The sequence below is a fragment of the Periplaneta americana genome, chromosome 1, assembly GCF_040183065.1.
Source record: "Periplaneta americana isolate PAMFEO1 chromosome 1, P.americana_PAMFEO1_priV1, whole genome shotgun sequence".
Classification (NCBI taxonomy): Eukaryota; Metazoa; Arthropoda; class Insecta; order Blattodea; family Blattidae; genus Periplaneta; species Periplaneta americana.
The window spans coordinates 165221787-165245407 of NC_091117.1; the positions used below are offsets into that span (position 1 = coordinate 165221787).

Here is a 23621-nt window from a genome sequence, read left to right on the forward strand (position 1 = left end):
AAGAGGAGATGAAACTAAGGGGTATGCTACTGGAGCTAAATGACAGCTGTGAGGAGTTTGGAATGAAGATAAATGCCAACAAGACGAAGACCATGGTCATAGGAAGAAAAGTAAACAAGGTAAACTTGAGAATTTTAAGTGAGGCAATAGAGCAAGTGGACAGCTTCAAATACTTGGGGTGTACTATAAGCAGTAACATGAGCTGCTGACAGGAAGTCAAAAGGAGAATAGCAATGGCAAAGGAAGCTTTTAATAGAAAAAGAAGCATCTTCTGTGGACCTCGGGAGAAAGAACTGAGGAAAAGACTAGTGAATTGCTTTGTGTGGAGTGCAGCATTTTATGAGGCAGAAACATGGACATTACGACGAAGTAAAGAGAAGCGAATAGAAGCATTTGAAATGTGGATATGGAGGAGGATGAAGCGTGTGAAGTGGACAGACGGAATAAGAAACCAAGCTGTGTTGGAAAGAGTGGATGAAGAAAGAATGATGCTAAAACTGATGAAGAAGGAGAAAAGGAATTGGCTGAGTCACTGGTTGAGAAGAAACTGCCTTCTGAAGGTTGCACTGGAAGGAATGGTGAACGGCAGAAGAGTTTGGGCAGAAGAAGATATCAGATGATAGACGACATTGATATATATGGACCATATGAGGAGACAAAGAGGAAGGCAGAAAATAGAAAAGACTGGAGAATGATTGGTTTGGAGTGAAAGACCTGCCCTTGGGCATAACACTATGAATGAGTGAATGAACGAATCATTAACTATCAACTTTATGCCTGTTAAATCACAAGTACGGTGCACAAACAATGATTTTTAAAAGTTTGCTTAACAGCTGTAATTTTTAATTGGGTATCGATGGCCAATTAAGTTAGTTAATAGTTAATTATTTTGAAAGAGCACAAGATGGCAGAAACATTCGGTAATGAAGATCTATTGAAGATGAAGTGCTGTATTTAGATATCTAAATCGACATGAAGACCAAAGTGATGAAATAAAAGCAAGACGCCCAAAGAAAAATATGAAAAAAAAAAGAACTAACTTATTTAACTACTTTTGTTGTATCAGTCCCCTCCATTAAACCTTTTTTAAAAAACAATTAATTTGGTTTATTTGCACTGAATCCCGTCCTTAAAGATAAATATGATTTCAGAATTTCCCAATCACCTTCACATGTAGAATCGTTACTTAAGCTGCTGATATATATTCCTTCTCTTTGGATAGCATTTCCAATCATTATTATTATTATTATTATTATTATTATTATTATTATTATTATTATTATTGTTATTACTATTATACATACTTTATCTTCTACTGATTATAACTTTCGCTATGCTTTAATTTATGCATTTTGGATTCTGTCTTACTTTGCACAAACTTTAATTCATCTTAGAAATTCCAGGATTCTTAGTCACAAATAATACTAGAAATTCTAATATCTTGTCAATATATGAAATATATTTTGTGCGAGATCGTGCGTATTTGCTTGCTTCCCGCAGAAAACCAATCCGCGGAAAGTCTAAAATTCCACATTCAGTATTCCCAACCTAACACACATAACAATTTCCCTCTTCTTACCGCTTAAGGGACATATTGATTTTACTGCTTTAGACTTTTAACATATTGTTTTTAGAGACGTTCAATATAGTAATAATTATAAATTGGAAACTTACCACTGCAATTTCACCTAAATTGCACTGTTAATTATTGTTTTTAAATATTTACAAAAATTAAGTAAACTCTACAACTCCACTAAAGTTACTGCATTCGTGATGCAAGTAACATTAAGGAAGCCGTGAAAAAATCAACAAGATTCCAGACTCATCATAGACTGGGGGAAAAAAAAGACAGACGTATATCACGGCCTGCTGGAGTATAGTAAACACAGAAAACAATTTAAAGCAACAATGTTGAAGATAGATATTTTTGTTTTGCAAATTTGCCGTCATTGAACAGAAACCAAGATGGAGATTTCATTTCAACTAATTAGAAATTCCTCTTTCAAGTATGTAATAAACGATCTTTGCACAAAATAATGTACGATACACGAGCGGTATGTTTTCTTTCAATTCTCGGGAATTAAAAAAAGCTCAACTACGTTTCGCTTTTTCAAACTTTTCCTCGAACATGGAAACTTCAACATACCGCTCTTGTAACGCATATTACTATTACTTTCACTTTGTATTTAATGTTCCATAGACATGTATAAAGTCAAAAAGCTTCATACCCCTTGCACCAGTAGGACAGTATACGATGTGTTTGTTAGTGCTTGCTCGTGTCGCTTTACAAATTTCTCGTATGTTTCGACCCTCGGCATTTGAGTTTCAAATGATTCCTATAGTGCACGCCTTCAAAGGCAAGCTTTGACTGTACCCGAATTGTAAATTCCTGACTCGAGAATTTTATTTGTCAGATACGTAAGCTTTTATTGAATTGATTTGGTATTCCAAGAGAAATCTATGTACGCTCTCTGTGTATCCCAGACAACTGTGTCACTAAGATAACTTCCTCAAAGGGAGACAATTTATCATAATGTCATTCCTTTTTGTAACAAATTTCAACTGATTTATGAATACGCAGTTGTCTTTACATGAACTATTCGAATATCCGAATGCCAGATAACGGCGTTGCGACGTAAAATATATTATTATGATCCTGTGGCTGTACAGCATCAACAAGAAATGAAACGCATGGTTACAACATCAGATTTCTACAACAAAGATCCGCGTTTGATCCCTGGTGAGATGAAATGGAATATACGATGGCTAAATAGTACATTATGCAATGAGCCTATAATGGTAGTAATTAAGACGCGAGTATGTTTATGAAACGAGCGCAAGCGAGTTTCATAATTTTTATACGAGCGTCTTAATTACCATTATAGGCAAGTTTCATACGACTTTTTATGCTCGACCATATTTGTAACTTGAAATTATTTAAAAGTATTCATGTTATTCTTATCTGACTGGGGAGCGGAACTGACCTTGTGCAATATCTCGTAAATTGTGAGATGTGCGCAGACGCGAAAATATTGATTTTTTCCGAGAAACAAATGTCATTGACCTTGATATAATCTAGAGAGTAAAATAAACATTAATCTTGATATAACCTTGAAATTGATTTAGACATTGAAAAACGAGATGACAAATTGAATTTATTTGAATATTATTTACAATTAACGCTAATTATTATAGTAACAGAACATAACCTTATGCGACAATATTGGATTTCTAGCTTCCGTGACGTTTCGCTAGTTGTCATTCGATTGCATATCCGGGAATAATCGATACTTGCGCTTTCATATTGCTACAAAGGTGTTTTCTGATTGGAGGAACACCTGAACTTTAATGAATAGGTGTACTTTAATGAGGTCCATTAAAGAGTTGCTACCAGGTGTATAGTTACTACATTTCGGCATGGTCGAGCATAAAACATTTTGGGACGTTCCATATGAATATTCATACTTCCCACTATGTTATTCCAATGTTTGTTCCTAACTCATTATTAGGGCCCGGAAGTTCATGCATTTGCATGTTTTTTTCTTAGGAGTTAAAAATGTATGCTTATACATTATGTGCACGAATTATGAAATTTTCAGTTATTTGAACATGATTTTATGGTGTATATAACTGCATTTTTTCGTGATTTTGATAAATGCATCATATTTCAATATTTTAGTGCCTATATGGCATATTTTAATGAGTTTTATGGTTTTTATTTTTTTTTTCATCTGGATCATATTGGCAGTAACGTTGCACGTGATGATGCCTTAAATAAGAAACGAAAGACGATACCTTATTTTTTTTAATGTATGTGAATTGCTGGCCACTAAGAATGTAACTGTTACCCTAGATCATATATACTAACAGATAGCTCTTTTATATAGGCTTTAGGGTTTGCAGTCGAGGCCGGCTTGATGTAGTTCAATAATCGTCAACAGATGGCACAATGACCAACACCATCACGAGACACGAACTCTAAATCGATTATTTCTTGCTTACGAGATAATCTCGGTATGTACTGTCGACAACTGATGACCATGGATAAATATTATTGGCCTATATGACCTTGGCAACTTGGCAAGTTCGGAACATAGACAAGTTCGGAACGAGACAGCTATTTATAGTTGTCACGTGGGCGAAGCGACGAGATAAGATAAAGTACGCCTTTGTATTGAATATAATTCAGAAACTCTGCCAGGCAAAGCAATATGTAGACCATGTTGTAATGGTACCGTATCGGGCGGCAATAATATGATTCGTTATCTCTTCTGTTTTTATATATTTGTCGTGAATATTATTTATATTATCAACTGAGTGTATAACATAATTTATCCGTTAATTGATATTTTATTAATGATAAATCCAAAGAACAATGGAAAATAAGGGACTGAAAAATAAATGAAATAAGAGAATTTGACGTTCATGATTATAATGTTGTCGGAGTTTTATTATACTTTACTTAGAATTATTTTAACTTGCGCCACAAAAGCGTATGAAAATTAATGTTAACATAACCTATTTAGTCATGATAGTAGTATATTGGAAAATTTGTGCATATAGCCTGATTACAATATATAAATAATACTATCCTAACCTAAGCAATAGTAGTCTTGTTTATTTCATACATGTTCGTATAATTATACAAACACAAGAATAATCTAGTTTGCAGCCTGTGATGTCTCGTTTACAGTATTATATAATATACATATTACGATATTTACTAGGTACTTTAACAATATATAGTTAATAATATTATAAAGTATACAGGCCTAATCCATTACCAAGAAATACCCCTTCCCTCACATTTTCAATACTGTTTACCTCAAAAGGCCTTCACACCTTATTAGACACTGGATTAAAATAGTCATGTTCATGTAGGCCTACAACATTACATTTTTTTGTCACTACTCCTGATCCCATTCTAACAGTTTCAGGTTTTGTAATTTGTAACAATACTATCAATACTGATGGGTCATTCCATAGAGACACACATAACATTTTCGAAGTAACTATGATCGTCACAGGATATTTAATTAAATACTTAAGAGTTTATGAAAGAGACATCACTGTCTTTTAACGTAAGCATTCCAAAATATAAACAGAAAATCTTAATGAAAAGGAATAATTAATAATGTAAAAAATATGAAATATTATATGGTGTGACATATGAACATTTTCTTGCCACTTAATTTATTACCAAAATGGAAAATGTTCATATTATTGTGCCAAATGACATAAATAGTTGTTTTCCAAAGAATTAAGACACTTGTGTAGTACATGTAACTGCTGACGTACTTTAATAAAAATAACAGTGCCATTAACAAATAAAATATTACGAATTATATTGTGACACACGAACATTTCTGCCAAGTTGATTACTATTTTTTTCAGATGCATATCGAGATTTATACACAGTGCCTACAGTTCTTACTATACAAAGCAACACTTGATTACACTAAAATACACATTCAGATTTAAAATGTCCTTGGTTATTTACAACCATATGTGGTGATATCTCCTGTGTAATATCATGTGATGAATACACCAATATAGGCTATCTACTTTTCCTCCCATTTGTAGTACTTTCCTTTCTTGAAAATCACGGAAACTTTAAATTCGCCACCACAAGCTTTTGTAACTTCCTCTGCTTATCTGACGTCCTTTTTAAATTGATTATGTAACGATGTTGTATCAACTACTAGGTTATTTAGCCTCGATGGGATTGGTGATAGTGAAATGATATTTGGCGAGATGAGGTTGAGGATTCGCCATAGATTACATGACATTCGCCTTACAATTGGGGAAAACCTCGGAAAAAACCTCAACCAGGTAACTTGTCCCAATCAGGATTTGAACCCGGGCCCACTCATTTCACGGTCAGCAGTGGACCGAACATGGGTTATGTACAGTTACCCTTAAAAGGAATGAGACGACTCTTGGTCGTCGGAAGTTAAAGTTCTACAGCGCGGTTCACTCGATATCGACGTAACAATAAATACCATGACATATACAACAAGAATTGTTACAAGGACCACAACAAGGACAAGGACCAGAATAAGAATCACGAAGAAGATAGCGATTTAAGGCCACGATTTCACAACATAGCTCGAGTCACAAAATATCATTGCTTCTCTGTACCGAATGGCAATTGCCTGCTATGGGATCTACATTCTGGACTGCTGCTGTCACTGTCTTGTCTCGGTAGCTCATATAGTAGCGTGTCGGTTCTACTATATAAACGAAACGTCTCGTGTTCGATCCCGGGTAAAACTTTTTTTTATTGAGGTGTAATTAATTTCTTCACAGTTCCTCGACTGTCTAATTTGTCGAAAAATATGGAATAATTTATGCCCAAATTCTGGGTCTTACAAGTGGGCTGAACCTCGTCAAAAAAAATCTTACTTGGAAGTTAAAAGTATTCTTCCTGAAACAATAATCATAAGAAACAAAACGAGACCTGTTAACTTAAAATCTTGTCCACATGCCATCAGCTTCTATTACAGCTCTAAGTCAATCCGGCATGGATGTCACAAGATTGTGCAATAGGTTCTGATCCTCGGCGAGATCTTCCCAAGTGTCAATAACTTGATTCCACAATTCGTCTCGATTTCGAGGGCGTCGGTGGGCATAGGTGGCTACTCTGTAGTGACATAAACATAGATTATCTCTCGGAACTTTTCCGTAAAAGTAAATTAAATTCACTCCTTGAAACTGACAACCTTAGTTGTAGCGTAATTTTCCTACCAGCATACAAGCTGAAGTAGCACAGCCATTGATAAAAGTTTTGTAAATAGAATTAGACTGAATTTCTATTCGACAGAATCTGTAATCAATGGCTTTTCTGAACATGATAAACAAATCCTAAGTGTTTCCAATGTCACTGAGCAATTTCAAGTATCTAGTGATTATTTACATTTATGTCTACAATATGAATCTTGGATAAACGTATATGATACTGGTACTACTGGTATTAAGGGTAAATGTATTGTATCTTTCACTTAATTTCAGAATCACTTCAGTGGATGTTCTCCACTGAATGTTGTGAAAAAATTCAAAAGTAAAAAAATGTAGATAATGCAGGGACTTAAAAATCTAATGTATTAAAAAGAAGAATCTCTATGTAATGAGCTGAAATGTAATGATCCTTATGTTCTTAAACACTACAAGAAGTATAGTGTAATTTATCAAAAATAATGAAAGAGGGAAATAGAATACATTTGAATAGAAAAGTACAAAATTCAGATAATGCAATTAAAGCTATTCGGAATATTATTAAAGTTAAACTTGTAGATATTCTAAGAAAGAAAATATTTTTCCATTAAAACAAGTGATTATAAAGTAGAGGATTCCAAATCTATTGCAAATTCTTTTAACGTCTTATAGTATATGGTACAGAAATATTATTGACAACTTAAACATTAAAGATTTTGCAAAAGACACTGCAATTGGTTACTTAACAGTTGCATTTAATAATTTAGTATTAATATATGTAATTAGTCAATAATTGCAACATTGCGTTTTCATTCAATTATAACATGAATAAAATTGAATGCACATTAAATTAAACACTATTGGAAACACGTAGATAAAATAGTTAAAATCAACTGAAGGGGTGAGAGTGAAATAATCCAAAGCCACACTTTTAACAAAAAGTGTTTTGTGCGAGTGCATTTCTTACACATATGGGAAAGCTACTAATAAAATATTGTAATAATTACTCAGCAAATGACATAGCCTAAGGACTCTAAACCTTTGTAAAAGTTTTGTCTGTGTGGCTTAGGAATATTTTTAAATTTCATTTTAATTGTTAGTTTTTAATATATATGCATTTACATTGTATATGTGTGTGTATGTAAATGCATTCACTAGATTAGTGTTTATAATATTATAACTTGTAATTTTGTATTGTCTGTGATCAGTTTTAATTTCAGGACTTTGTAAAACTCTATTTTAACGTTACTTAACTATTTCAACATTATTTAGACAAAAAAAAATCGTTGGCGTAGACTAAGAATCGAACTCGCTCTCTTCTACACAACAGGCAGAAGTCTTAGTGTCTGAGCTATTGAAACGACACGAAAGCTTTCCTTTCTGTGCGGAGTGTCGATCTAGTCATGAAGGTCCATTGTCGATTTTACTACACGATTTACGTATATATTTATATTTTATTTACGTAATATTATCATATTTTTTGCAGTATTTGAAGTGAATTTCGGAACGATGGTCCAAATAGCCTGCATTTAAGTAACTCAATATTCGTTATCTTGTGTATCAGTGCTCTGGTCTCCGATCATGCGCAGTGTCTTACATCTGAGACTTGGGAATATTCAATCGTCTCATCCTTTTCCAGGGAAACTGTACATTAATTCTTTTGACTTTCGGTTAGCTTTCTTAAGAATACACATAAAGAAATGTAGTGCTTTCCAAGCTATCCTTGTAATATTAGTGACTTATTTCAACCAGTTTGTTACTAAAATATATACAGTACCTAAGTGTTTACTTGTGGCACTGGTGATCCATTTAATTGGTATGTGGGACGAATTTAATTTTGTGTTTTACAGAAGGATACATATTGATTTACTTTTGCTCACATTGATTTTAATTTTATTTGTTGTAGTCCAGTTTTCAATACCGTCAAGCTAGTTTTGCAAGGTAGTGATATAAGATTTATCACTATTTTTTTCTATATATCATACAGTCATCCACGAATAACCTTGCCTGAGAAGTGGCATTTCTATTCAAATCCTACAATAATTTTCAGTAAATATTTTTCACCGAGAAGCTATTATACATTTAATTTTACTTCTGAGACCAGTGAAATATATGCCAATTTTATTAGAAAGGTGCATGTATAATTATCCAATAGCATGATGTTATCTGCAACAAAAACTAAAGGGCAAGAAAGAAAAGAAGAAAACATTAATGCTGTGGTTCTTAGAGTTCCATTAGAGTTACACATTCATTATCCACTGAAAGTTGTATTTCTCTATTGAAGTGTAAAAGAGAAACTCTCATAAATTATGTCAGAAACAAAGAAAGGCCCCACCCAAATATGTGGGATAATTAATTTAAAGTTATTACCGGGACTTGAAAAAAACAATCATATGTAATGGGTGGAAAAAAAAATACTTTTTAATCGCGCTTCTATAGTTTGACAATGCTGACTATTCAGAGTTTTGCCTGACAGGTGAGCTACCATAAATTCCTTGAAGTCCTAGTTATTACTGAAGCCAAATGTGTGTCTCTTGTCAAGAGTCCATTTTATTTATACTTGTTAAGACATCATTCATAGACTAGTTACCGCTTTCAGTTTCGATACTAAATACAATGAAATTAATCTATTATTATTCGTCCTATTTATACATTTATACTGAATGATTCGGTCTACCTTCATAACACATCTCATCAACAATACTCGATAAAGAGTTGAATTAGCTTCCATGCTGCGTTGTATTTATTTTGTCATGTTCCTATAGCAGGAATATTAAATAGGAATTCCTTAAAACAGATTTATATTCACTCCTATGCCTTTATATAGAATACCAGTACATATACTGTATTTCTCAAGATTTGGTTACTTTATAAACAGTATGTTAGTGCAAGAACTCTTTTTTTCATATTTAATAATTCTGGCATGTGTCAATAAATATGCTTGAGACCTCTGTCTCTCTGAATTACGCTTTACTAACTGGAAAAATATTCCAAATTTATATTTTAAAAAAGTATTAAAATATCCTCACAATTTAGAGCATAACAATTCCCGAAATAATCATCCTACATTAAATTATTAAGATAAAAATGATTCAATCCATCGCTTGTAAAAATACCTTTATGGTCCTAATAAATTAAGAAATAATTTACATCCAACAGATTTATTTTAAAATGGCCTGCAGTTATTATTTTGAATTTTATTGTACCTTAATAAATTGAGTTAAGGTACAATACAATTTCATCAAGTTTCAAACAAAGTAATTCCATCTTTCCAACAGGGGGACAATAAATACTTAAAGTAATGCTAAACTCGAAAAACTTATTGATGCAACTTAATTTTATATTCTATACCACTGGCACCAAAAAAAAAGTGTCCTATTGTTCATAGTGATTCAAGATGAATAGTTTCTTAGTGTTTGTCCATTCCACTTTTTTTATTGTCCTTCCCATTTCTATTTCTCTCATTTTTAGTAGGTACTTCACATGTAGTATATGTTTTACTTTAATACATATAATGACCATGAAGATATTTGGATATGTCTTACAAAATTCTTGCTGAAGACCACTGTGGTAACATTCTGCCGCATCTGTAGTTTGTACATTTTGAAATTTTCGTGCTTCAGCTCAGAATTCAGGCGGGGGGAGGGGAGGTTGATGTGCCAATGTAGTTTTCCAGAATATAATAATATTCAAAACATTCTCTAATAGGAGGGGCCTCTGATATTAGCTCTGCAAAAAATCTGATACTGGTACTTCTGTTGCTGGTAAATAAGAAAGAACGAAATATAAAAATTTTTAACCACTTTCGAATTTCAGGTGCTTTGTGTCTCAGCTGCTGGTTTGACGTATGGTTTGTTTCCTTTAATTTTCCAGAGCAAAAACTGTCCTAAGCGAAATTTACACTCTGTAATTTTAACACTGGGAACATTTATTTTGGTAGCATTGTGTGATGCTATTTCATAATATAACAAGAGCTTTGAAATGATTAACTGCTAACTACTACCTGGGTGAAAGTAGCACTGAAGCAGTTCCTGTGATTTCTGAAGTGAAAACTGTTCAATTTATAAGGATTTTTTTGTGGAGATGCAGTTGATTGTATATGCAAGGTGTAAAAGTGCCTAAACTAACTGACCCCAATGCTGTCATGAAGGCCACACGAGGCCATATATCGTATGGAACCTACAATTTTTTTTAATTAATCGTATGGAACCTACAATTTTTTTTTAATTAATCATATGGGGAAATGAAAATTTTGTCTGTAAGGAGCCATACGGCATATGGGTGCCTAAGTTTTGTACATGGAGATCTATACAGATCTTAGATCATCTCTTGCTGTTCCTACTGTACCTACCGGTATTTTGTTTGATGTTCATAAACAAAAAATTATCCACCTTTTCAGCACTGGAATCCAGAATTATATAAAATAATGGTTGAAAAACGAGAAGTGCTGCAAATATACACTCCAGGATTCATCGAGACAAGTGTGCATCAATGGTGGTGCTACATGGTGTATTCTTTAAATCAAACTTGTACAATTAAATTGTAAAGCAAAACAATTTTACTTCTTCTTTAATATTAAAAAAAAATAATTAAATGACAATTGGAGAGATAGAGAGAGGAGAGTAAAATATATTTCAAGGGAGAAAACAAGGGGTGGGATGCATGGCCAAGAAAAAAATTACCATGACAGCACTGACCAAACCTAACCTGTTACAGACTCATGTATGCAAGGTGAAGAAGCTGAGTATGAAGGAAACTACCTCAGCGCTAATCAAGATTTTCTGGTATAACTCCCTGCAAAGTTGATTTGAATAATTTATAGGGAAAAATTGTTCCGGGGCCGGGCATCGAACTCGGGACCTTTGGTTTAACGTACCAACGCTCTACCAACTGAGCTACCCGGGAACTCTACCCGGCACCGATATATTTCAAGGGAGAAAACAAGGGGTGGGGTGCATGGCATAGTGCAGCGCTAGTTTAACTCTTATAGATGAACTATATATATATATATATATATATATATATATATATATATATGTATAAAGAACTTCAAGTGTCAATATTGTCTCAAAGGTTTCTGTCTAACAAACTTCATTTAGAAATGTCCATCTGCGATTATGTTAACTGCAGAAGAAGGAAGAAATATTGTCGTAATATGAAGTTACTCAAATTTTCAATTAAGGACAAGGAAAGGCTACAAAAATTATTTTTGATTTCACCCTTATAAATTGAACGATTTTCACTTCAGAAATCACCGTAACTACCTCAGCACTAGTTTATGTAATTTAAGGACCAGTATAAATGAAATTTGATTAAAGTGAGAAAGAAATTCGTAAGGGAGGCGATCAGGAGGGATTGAGGTTGTCTACTAATTCGTTACAAACAACTATTATAGACTATTTCATTTGACTAACGATGATTTGTAGAGAGCAAAATACCTACAGTAGGGTAAATAATCTAAATCAGTACGTTTATGAGAACGGATATAAAAGTGCCAGGAAAATAACAGAATTACCGTATATTGCAATTAACTCTGCATTGGCAGAGAAACCGCATAGGGTATCGTAAATCTGCTGAAAATTAGAAAATTGTGTAAAAAAATGCATTCAGAGCGAATTTTCCAGCCTGATATCATCTCGCCCACGTTATGGACATAATTCAATACCGTAAGACTGATATGAAACGAATACTAGAACAATTTGTTAACCAAAGACGATGTTCAGTAGTTATTTAACAACATACAGAGCAAATAAAAAAAACAAACGCATATTCTAGCAAAAAAGTTCAGATGAAAAGAAAATGATTTGTACGACCGCTTACTCGTAAAAAGAACACTGCCAGCTGTGTAGCCTACATGAAGCAATATATCAGGCCTACGTTATGAACACGTTGAATTTAATGTGGACGAGAAACGTACAGTTATTATTTATCTGCTTCCATATCGCATCATATAATACACCTGTAAAATGAAAACATGTAGGCCTAGCAAAGAGGAAACATGTTTGGGGGGGGGGAGGGAGTTGTAATTCTTCCCCTATCGGATAAATTTCAGAAGACGAATACCTGCTTTTCCTTCATATTAAAAAATTGTAATCTTGTGCACACAAAATAAATTAGTGCCTTTTCGTGAGCATCATGATGTACATTCAACAAACGCAGACAAATCTGCTCTTTTTAGTATTTTGTGTTAATTGTTGCTAGTGAGGTATTGTATACTGAAAATTAAAAACAATTAGATATAGTACATCAAATGATGACAGATTATATATTGAACGCAAACAACATTATATCAGCCATGTACCAAAATGTCATCTATGTGTGTTGATAAATTTGGGTAAAACAAGCTTCTGTATGCTACAATTTAGCGACACATCAAAGTAACATAACCTCACATTACAATGAGAAAGATATTTGGAGGTGGCATGACGTAAAAAAGTCATCCCACAGTCGTATTACTCTATGTACTTTTCAGGTACTCTGCCATCTAGAGTTGGTTATTGCAAGCTCATTTCTCGACACTAGCGACGCATAGCGTCCGTTATTTTCCAGTTGCGTCTAAATTTAATATAAGCTTGGTCAATCTGTTTTATATATGATCTAGGCTGTTACCCAGTGTGTGATGGACTCCTTGAAATTATTATGGCCATCTTAAATCAAATACGACCGGTTACTTCCATTTGTTACCGATGCAGGTACTTATATGGTAAAATCAGGACAAACACTGAAAGGTATTTTTCCTAACTTAATTCATATAACTTATGTGGCACATGCTCTTCAACGCATTGCTGAGTCAATACGTAATTCTTTCCAACTGATAAATAGATTTGTAGCTTCTACAAAGAGAATTTTTGTTAAATCTCCTTCAAGAGTCAAGTTTTTTAGTTCAACAGCACCTAATATCCAGGGGCGGCCCGTCCTTATGTGCTACAGTGCTACAGCACAATGATAATTTTTGCTCAAATAATGTATTTGCAATACCACCATAGTATGTGATCTGTCATTTGACAATTTTCCGTGGTTATGTTCATGACGCGTTATAGAGTGTTTAGTCTTCGCTCTTAGCTCTTTGGTGCCTCAGGGGGTTCAATGTGCTACTCAAAACTCTAAATGAGAATGTAGACAATTAATGCGCATGTGCGAAGCTAAAATCACTGCCCTGATTGGCTATTTTTACGCGGGGAAGTGCTATAGTCAGCTTCAGCACAACACAGCTTGGAGATTGCAAAAGTAAAGCGTAACGAGAGAATGCTTGTTTGTGGAAGAACTCGGAACTATTTACAATGTAGGCCTATTTGGTAATTCAAGTGTCCGACTGCTGCTGCCGTCTACCTGGTTTTTGAGGTTCCTCCTGAATCATCAGCAAGCGACGGAGAATGGAATCCCAGAAAACTGAAGCCAAGGAAGTATGTGACCGTATAATTCAGAAAACTACTCACCGTTTCCAGTCTTTAAGCTAGATGCATAGATGCATCAAAATTGTTAAACAGCAAATTTTCTGGCAATTTTTGGATAGCCTAATTTTCCTGAACGCGAACTTGAAGTTGCTGTCAACAGTTATACTGTACTGAACAAAAGAGTGTTAAAGACACAACTTTGAGTTCTATACGGAACATCTGCCTTCCGGAATATAGATAGCGCTGTTCAATTGTTACGATACATAGCCTCCAACAATTCACAGGATCCATTCTGTGAAGTAACACTGTTAATAGAAAAAGAGTATGATATCCAAGTTGAAGGGTTTAACACCAGGGTAATTGACAGGTTCTGCAGTAGGAAGGAACGTCGTATGGATTTCATATTTCATCACTAGGCGAGTCTCAAATTAAGATAAATACATATAAGTGTATACAGTTGGCCGATATAGAAATTGTAGCACACTCATTATTTTGACCACCAGCCGCTACTGCTAATATCCCATTCCTTCTGCGCCAGTGTTAACTCGCTGGGGAACATGGATGGATGCAGCTTTGTATTATCACAGTCTAGTATATACAGTCGCGAAGCTCAATACGTAGTAAATATGCAAACATTAGATAGTTGCTCACCACTAGGATCGCTAATATCGCCTCATTACAGGCAATGCAAAATAGAACCGTCACAGTCTATTGTTTCTAGCACCCTCAAAACTCAAGCTTCGGGACTGTATATAGTAGACTGTGGTATTATGCTCAGCACATAGAAATAGTCAAAGAGGTTGTTAATTCATTGGACTTGAGTGATGCTACATCAATAGTCAGAGGTCTGTTTCGAATGGTTATAAATTAAAATATTTTAAACGATTGAATTTTAGTATTATTATAGAAAATGATTTACAAGAAGAGATGTAAACACATTTAAATATGTTCATAATAAGAGTAATTATTTCTCCTTCTTAATAACTTAACTGAAGATCGACTTTTGACACCATCTGTTGATACTTACTGTTACTTCTTTCGTGGAATGCTGGCCTTCCGAGCCCAAGGAGTTAGCTTTACGGTGAAGCAGTTCTCTCTTGATTTCTTCACTGATGATCAAATGGCTTGTGTTCAGAATATAATGGGGAATTATGGCTGGAGAATGAAAGTGGAATGGAATTTTCGAGAAGGGTACTATGACTCAGAACTGCGATCTTTTAAGATCTATTGCACTAACCCCCAAGCTAGGCGCGTTCCCAAAGCCACACCGACTTACTACTACACTGTGTGCCCAGGGTTCAAGCAAACCACCCCATTCATCCCTAGGCGGTCCCCTCGCCAGACGGCGTTCGGAGAATGCTATGGAATGATGACGAAATGGAGAAATGGTGACGGAATGATATAGATGCCTGATATGGGGAAAAGGGAGAATCAGAGAAAAGCCCGAACTGCGACCTTTTTTGCCACAATTGCCACTATGGATTTTTAATAGATCCCGGGCCTGACGGGGACTCGAACCCAGAGCGCGTGCGTGACAGGCTGAAGGTCTGACCACTCACAAGCAAACATTCTCATGGGAACAGATAACAAAGTTATTTTTTTCCTTTCACCATGTTAATATTATCAAAACAAGTGCTTATACAAATTTTGGCCACTCGAGCGCAATTACGAGGGCAGTCCAGAAAGTAAGTTTCCCTGGGACGTTTACAGAAGAAAAACACAATTTCATGGAAAGATTTATTGGAACAGATGCAACAATATTTTTGAGCGATTTTTCAACATATTCACCACCAGAATTGAGAGATTTGTCATACGTGCGATCAATTTTTGTATCCCTGGTTCATAGAAATATGCCACCTGGGTTCGGAACCAGTGTGTGAGACAGCCGTCTGAATCTCACTGTTGATCTCATGGTATGGCAAATGTCTTAGTTCCGATGGAGAATATGTTGAAAAATAGCTGAACAGTATTACTGTATCTGTTCCAATAAATTTTTCCAATCAAATTATATTTTCTTTCTGTAAACGGCCTCAGGGAAACCTATTTTTACGGTCCTTGTAATTGCGCTCGAGTGGCCAAAATTTGTATAAGCATATGTTTTGACATTATTAACACGGAAGGAAAAAATTTAACTTTATCTGCTCCCATGAGAATGTTTGCTTTTCAACCAGCACAGGGGACTATAGCGGCAGAAGCTGGAACAATTACGGAAAAATCTCCTACACCATATTCTAAGTCAACACTTGGATAGTTGAATTCTACTCGTATCTAGACCTATCCGGTCGTCTGGTTATATGCCCATATTAAATAATAATATTAGCCTAAGGTATTCTTTTTGTAATGTAGTTTTTATTGTGTAAGGAAGTTTGTATATTTTCTGGAGTTAACTTCGTATTCAATTGATTGTACATTTATTAATACATTTGTGAAGTACTGCATTCTCTGTTACCAATGTTGCTTATTATTATTGGTTATGCAGAGAGAGATCATATTTCCAGCTCGCATATCATACGTAAGTTTAGATACAAGGTACTGTACATAATCAGTTGTGTAAACTTTGGCATCGGCAATTCTAGTTTTCATTGAGTACAGTAGTGGCAAAAAAACCAGACCGACCCTTTTAGCTGATTTCATAGTCACATATTCAAATTTTGCTAGTCACAGAACAGATCCATCGTGTACAATTAATTGTAACAATGAAATTTATTGCATTTGTTCGATTCTTACCGCCTTTTGTTTCCTTCAGTGCCTCAAACTTACAGACGAAAAAACTTTGAGAGTTTTATTTTCATCTGGTATCAATACTGTATCACATTTCTACCTCTATTCGGCAAAGATAACTGCGTATTTTTACCTTAAATAGCAGTACATACCTCTGGCTTCACTATCCATATTGAAATTACCACAGTTTGATACAATACACAGCACAGGATTCTTTTGTATCAGCTACAAGGGTCTGTCCGGTTTTTTTTTGCCACTGCTGTACATTTAGATGAATGCAATCCCATATTGTTGTCTTGTAGTTACTAAGGTAACCGATAAATCCTTCTAAATGAGTGTAACATATTGTCTTGTTACTTCGATCATCAGTATGTGGGTGGTTGTCTGTTCAACATGTTTATTATATTAAACATAGGTCTACAGCACGAGCAATGGAACTTGGTGGCTGAACTGCGCAGAATTGTCAGTAGCACATTATTTAATCAAGTTAAACTACTTTTTAATATTAATGACGTATTTTTTACGCAGAATTAGTGTAAATGCCCTAATGAGCTCCATTTCTGCTAGTTTAAGTACATGTTGTATTAAATCCACCAGGTTCTAGTGCTCATTACATAGCCTACGTAATTACACAAGACTGGGAAATGACATTTTCACACAAACAAGAGATTCGCTTTGTTTATATAAAATTGGCGCTAGGCTCGTTTCTATCCAACACTCACTGCATGCCGTTCCTAATATAAGTCAATCCTTTCAGTTCTTATTCATAACTAGTACAATCGTTGCAGCTTTGTCTACGGAATACGCAATGAAAATATTAATTATTTAAATTTAAAACTAATTATTTACGTACCTGTACTGTTCTCCAACCAGGAGATCAACCGTGAAAGGAATGTGCTTACTATTGCGACATGTACTGTATTGGAGCGAAGTAGATATATAATATTATCGTTAGAACGTCTGTTTAAAAACCATGCGCTCTCCTGCATTTGTTATTTCCTGTATGGAGAGATTAAAAGACCAGGAGATTAACAGTGATCTAATTTTGTAACTAGGGTAGTATGAACATGTGTGTATCAATGTTATTGTTTGTGCTGTGACAGAGAGCCAATAGAGATATGAGTACCCACGTGTGTGACCTTATGACATCAACATTCATTCACAGCATTACTCCCTTTCGTCTCAGCCGGCAGAGACTTTCTCGTGGTTGGAGCACAGTATATAATACTCTATTAGGGTATCGAGGGTAAGTCACGGTTTATACAGGGTAGTTTAGAACTTTCTACGAAACATAAATTATGGCTGTTGTTTGTATTAGTCTGTACGAACAAATTGAAAGACTCCAAAATAACGAAGTGGTTTTTTGCAATACTAGCGACACGATGTACAATTATATCATTGTTATCTAGAGATCCATCTTCCACATCTTGAATAATTACAGCGTACTGTATATTTCGTTGCTTACGTTATAGTCACTACTGAGAATGACGGAAAAATATAGGCATTTAACACAATTTCTCTTCCTCCGATGGGAGCTCTTATCTTAGAAAACATAAAAATAAATACTTTAAGTAGCCTATTTTAAATGGTATTTGTTGTCTACCAGCAAAAGTGATTACTTCTGATTAAGATCTGGCAAAACTTCATTTCCTTTCAGATCCGCTATTATGACATATTTTGAGAGAAATAAGAATTAGTTCTGTAACTTATGTGTATTGCAGAACAAATAAAACTGAATTCGTTATATTTCTAGAATTGTATAGGAACTGATATCCTCTTTCATAAAATAACTATCCGATCGTTTAGTGACATTTAAATCGACTGAGTAGCCTATAGTGAATAATAGGCATGTCATCTGCTATAACTCAAGGTTCTGTAATTATTGTGAAATAGTCTTGGAAAAGGCACTTTTTAGGTGGGTCCTGAAGCCGATACATATATAGATTGCTATGGATTCGGGCTAAACTGGCGCTGAATCGTCGATCTGGGTTCCCACCTGCGAAGAGTTGCAACGAATACGTACATGTTTTGCTGTGCATACGTAAATCGTCATATTTTCCAGCCTTGTAAGGTCACGTAAACAACAATACCGGTAATAATTTATTGTTAAACAGTGACTGACATGGTAACGGAATTAGCCACGAGGATTATTCGAATTAATTACGATTATTAACCTATTTTGGTAGCATGTTATTTGATACTACATAATATTGGTGTTCATTTTAAATCTTATTTGGCACATGAAAATCTAACATGTATTCTAGAAAGAACTGCCGTGTTACTTTAATAAAACGCCAATGGCCGTGAAACAACCTTCACACAATCGCGTTTTTTGTTTCGATATAATAATCAATAAATTAATCGGAATGTATCGTAACGTTTATGTAGTTATTATAGTACCGTCCGTTCGTATAATATACACTATTTAGAAACACAAGTTTCTTATTTTACTGGAACACTGAAAGCCTTTTCACATATTGGTAGAATTGCTTGTTGGAGATGACACTGCCATCTGAGGATTAGAACTAGTACTGCTTGTCGGAGACGACGCTGCTGCAGTTGATATGCTAGTTCCCTCTAGCGTGGACGCCGGGTAAACACAACCTAGCGGCGGCGCTGCGTAGTATGGTGCGAAGAGAGCAGAGTATTGTTGCGCTGAAGGAAAGTAGTGCGGAGGAAATAGACCTTGTCTCTGAGCAATTTTAAGACGTGAAGTTAATTGTTTCTTCCATTTTGTCCGTCGGTTTTGAAACCATGTTTTGATCTGAACTTCGGTTAGGTTGAGAGCTTTCGATAACTCCATCCTTTTGCTGACGCTTAGGTATTTGTCGATCTGTAAAAAAAAAAAATAACAATGATAAAATGTTTTATGCAAGCGAAGTTTTGAATTCAAGTATTTTCTTTCGTCAAGGAAACAGAAACAAACAGATTTGGGGAAATTCACTTTCCGTTATGAAGCAAAGTAAATACATTGAAAAATATTGTTATTCAAGTACATATAGATACTGTTACATAAATGATTAAACCAGTATGAACTTTTGATGGCATAACACTTAGGGACGTCGCGATACTATCGATGTAAGTAGGTATCGATACTTCACTTGCGATAGTGACTATAATTTTATTTATTGGATTTAATACTAAGATTTCGTTATTTTACTGGTATCGACAGAAAAATGTCAGTATCGAAACAAAAGTAGGCCTATTGAAAGCGGCAAGACGAATCGGATTTGTAGTTAAAGTTAATTTACTTGGAAGTATCCTAGATCATACATGTAACAGATAGGTCATCGCTATATTAAAATGGTTTGCACTTTGAAGAAAACAACCGCCAGGATCGCCACCCGTTCGCCGTAAACGAACACGAGATGGCAGTACAGTCGCTAATGCAATTCAAATGGGAATTATGAAATGACTCCTTATGTAACAACTAGATGGCAGCATAGTAAACCTGACAAAAGTTGTAAACGTCAAAGCCTATAAGGCCGACCTATCTGGAGTATATATGATCTAGGAAAGTATTTCTCAAAAAGAATGGTTCAAATAAAAGGGATTCAATAGGCAACAAGTGGGCTATATATCAGGAGATATCAATTCTGTTCAAGTATTATGTCATTCGTTTTCATCGAAAATTTCTTTAGGAATATAATTATTATTTTCCATTTGAATTCCCTTCTAAATTTATATTAATAAGTATTGCAAGTTCTCATTTTAAAGTTATTTCCTTATGTTGTCATTGGTTTAATCATCAAATACAATATTTCTTATAAAAGTTGTGTTCAATACAAAATATTTTCAGCTGCAAGATATTTTGTTTATACGGGGAGACACATAATATGCATGTATCAATAATTTATAATATCATCTGAATTGCTGAGTGGCAAGTTTTGCTTATTTTTACGAGGGAGGATCGAAAGGTAACGCACAACAATTTTTTACGGAATACTATTTCGTTTAGGACGTTCAAAATTGGCAAATAGTTTGAATCTTGCTCTATAGACAGCAATGCCTCGATCAGGAGTCACCCTGGCACAACGAGCGGTAACTACCGAGTAAAGATGGGGTGTGTGCTAGCATCGTCTACTTATGAAGAATAATGAGGCGTAGTCCGTTTTTTGTGAGCGAAACGAAAAAGTCCAAGTGAAATCCACAGGGAAATATTGGAGGTGTATGGTGGTGATTGTCTGGACCATAGCAACATCTCCAGGCGGTGCAGGTTCTTAGAAGAGGACCGAGTAAATCTTATCGACGAAGCACGTTCCGGCCGACCAGTGATCGTTGCAATACCACCCAATGTAAGAGGCATTGAGGTGGCAATCACCCACACTACAGTCCAGACTTCGCAGCGTCTAACTTTTACCTTTTCGGATCAATGAAGAAATTTCTAGGAGGTCAACGCTTCGATTCGGATGAAGAAGTGGAATTAGTCGTGCGCAGGTGGCTATACGCTCAGAAAACGCAGCTTTGTGAACGAGGTATACTGAATCTGATGTCACGACGAGAGAAGTGTATCGAGAGACTTGGTTCCTGTATTGAAATATAGGTAAAACTTGTAGCTTTCTTCTGCATTATTTCGTTTTACTTATCTATTAAAATCGTTGCCACAGAAAATTGTTGCGCGTTACTTTTCGATCCTCCTATGTACTATATATTACCGCCAACGAATTCGAAATATTTATTCAGAAAGTTGGCAGGACGAGGATTAGGATAAGATAAAGAGGAAACGATGGTACTGATTATGATGTTGATGAGATGATGGTGGTGGTGGTGATGATGAAGCTGTTTCAGTGGCTGCGTCGGTGGTGTTAGTGGTAATGTTTACGATGATGACGATAAGATGATAATGACGATGACTGAGGCCATGGTAATGATCAAGACGAAGTTAATGATGGTGATGATGAAAATGGTGACGACGGCGATATCCTATAACTACGAGTAGCACAGAAGCTAGCACAGAAATGTTTAACAATAAAATTACTCCCACACCTTTCTGTGTGACTTTTACTGGATAATCATTCGATTTACCTTGAATTCAGCCTCCAGACGTTCAAGTTGTTTGGCGCTGTAGGCTTGTCTTGGCTTCCTGTCTATCCCTGGTTTTCTTGTCCTTCGGCCCACAGGTTTAGGAGCTGAAATAGAATTATCGCAAATTCATTACAATTTACTCAACAGCAACCGTGAAATGCTCAGAGTATGTTAAAAAAGAAGATGATGGAATAATGTAAATTTCTGAACATTACATAAAGGCAGGGGCAGGTATTTATGGCCATGTTCCTGATATGCCCCCCCCCCTATTGTGAGTTAGTTAAGCAAAAAATCCGCTAAATTGTAGCAGCATCCAATGAAAGGGGATCCTGGTATGTCACTTGATCGTTTTCCATCCAGTCAGGTTGAGCAATATGGCGTCAGTTGCCTGTTTTGCGGTTTTCATGTGACCTCTTCTTATTTTTCTCTGGTAAGTCTCATTTGTTTTATGCATGTTTTTCAAAGACTTGTTTCATGAAAACCATCGTACTCCATTCAGTTTTTAATGTTCTGTTGTAGTTGATGGCGTATCTTTTACGAGTTGTTCATAATCAAACGATTTTCATGAAAGCTTATCTGCTTCTGATATGGCCATATCAAATGCACCATGGCCATATCAAATGCATCATGGCCATAGCAAGTTCATTTCACTTTTATTTTTTTCACCTGACAAATTTACATGCCTTATAGCTGGAATTACGCAAAAAATTTGTATTTTAAGAAAAACAACTTAATTTTTATGGAAAAACCTGTTTTGACTACAATTTTGAATTATAAAAAAGATTATTAAGTGTCATTTTTATTCATTTTACACCAAAATTATTTAATTTTAATGCAATTGCGCTATCAAACTGAAAACAATCACGATTTGTAGAACATGGAACAAGGGTGGCCATATCATGTGCACATGTTCCTGATATGGCCACTAGGTAGACTTTTGGAGTTTGGGACTTTTTGGACAATTAAAGCTATTTTTATGGGGAAAGGAAATTGTTTTAAGAAAGTCCATTAGACTGAGAACGAGTAAGAAAAAAGTGGTTTACATTTTATTTCAAAATGGCGGCTAGAAAAATTCTCAAACCTTAGCATGGCAATATCAGGGACACCTACCTTATTAGTAAGATGGTGAATTCCCCGTCTAAGAGTTCACTAATACCTGGAATATCATGTAATGTAGCCTACGTGACTATATAACAGATTCAAGTGAAAAAAATCTGAACAAACTCAGAATATGAAATTCGCTATAAAACGACGCAATAATAATAATTCGCGAATGTGTTCATATTTCGCTATTAGAACTCTATTTCACGATTTGTCGCGATTTTTTTATCCGCATATTATTAATCTGAATCACTTAATTCATGAATATTAGTAAAAATCTATTGTGTATCTATTACGTCATGATTTTCGCGATCTCTATAAATACCCGGCCCTGCACAGCCTATAGACATAGCCTACTTATGTGATAAACTTATGACCACTATACAAACGAGTGAGTTTTCTTCCAAGCATCAGCAACTCCTTGTCAAGTAAGAGTGAATATAATGGTAGGGAAGTGGACCTGATAGTCATAAAAATAAGTATAATAGGCCTATATGGTAATAAATAAGGGTGGCCAAACATACTGATTTCCGCAGTACAGTCCTTTTTAATGTGGGGTTCTGCAGAATGCGAATACATGCAATAAATAAAGAAATATTACTAGCTATAATGTACCGAAGTACATATGATATTTCCGTTCAGGAGTTCTGCATTACCATATGGTGA

General features: G+C 35.1%; 1 protein-coding gene across 1 annotated transcript in view; it reads right to left on the reverse strand.

Annotated features, from left to right (window-relative positions):
* Positions 1 to 16448: 16448 nt before the first annotated feature.
* Positions 16449 to 23621, reverse strand: part of LOC138703274 (homeobox protein ceh-30-like) — a 39444-nt gene continuing 32271 nt past the window's right edge. Inside the window, exons 2-3 of the mRNA XM_069831025.1 lie at positions 21855 to 21958; positions 16449 to 19662 (exon numbers count right to left, since the gene is read on the reverse strand). Of these exons, the coding sequence (XP_069687126.1) occupies positions 19300 to 19662; positions 21855 to 21958 (467 nt within the window). The 3' untranslated portion in view covers positions 16449 to 19299. The remainder of the gene's footprint in view (positions 19663 to 21854; positions 21959 to 23621) is intronic.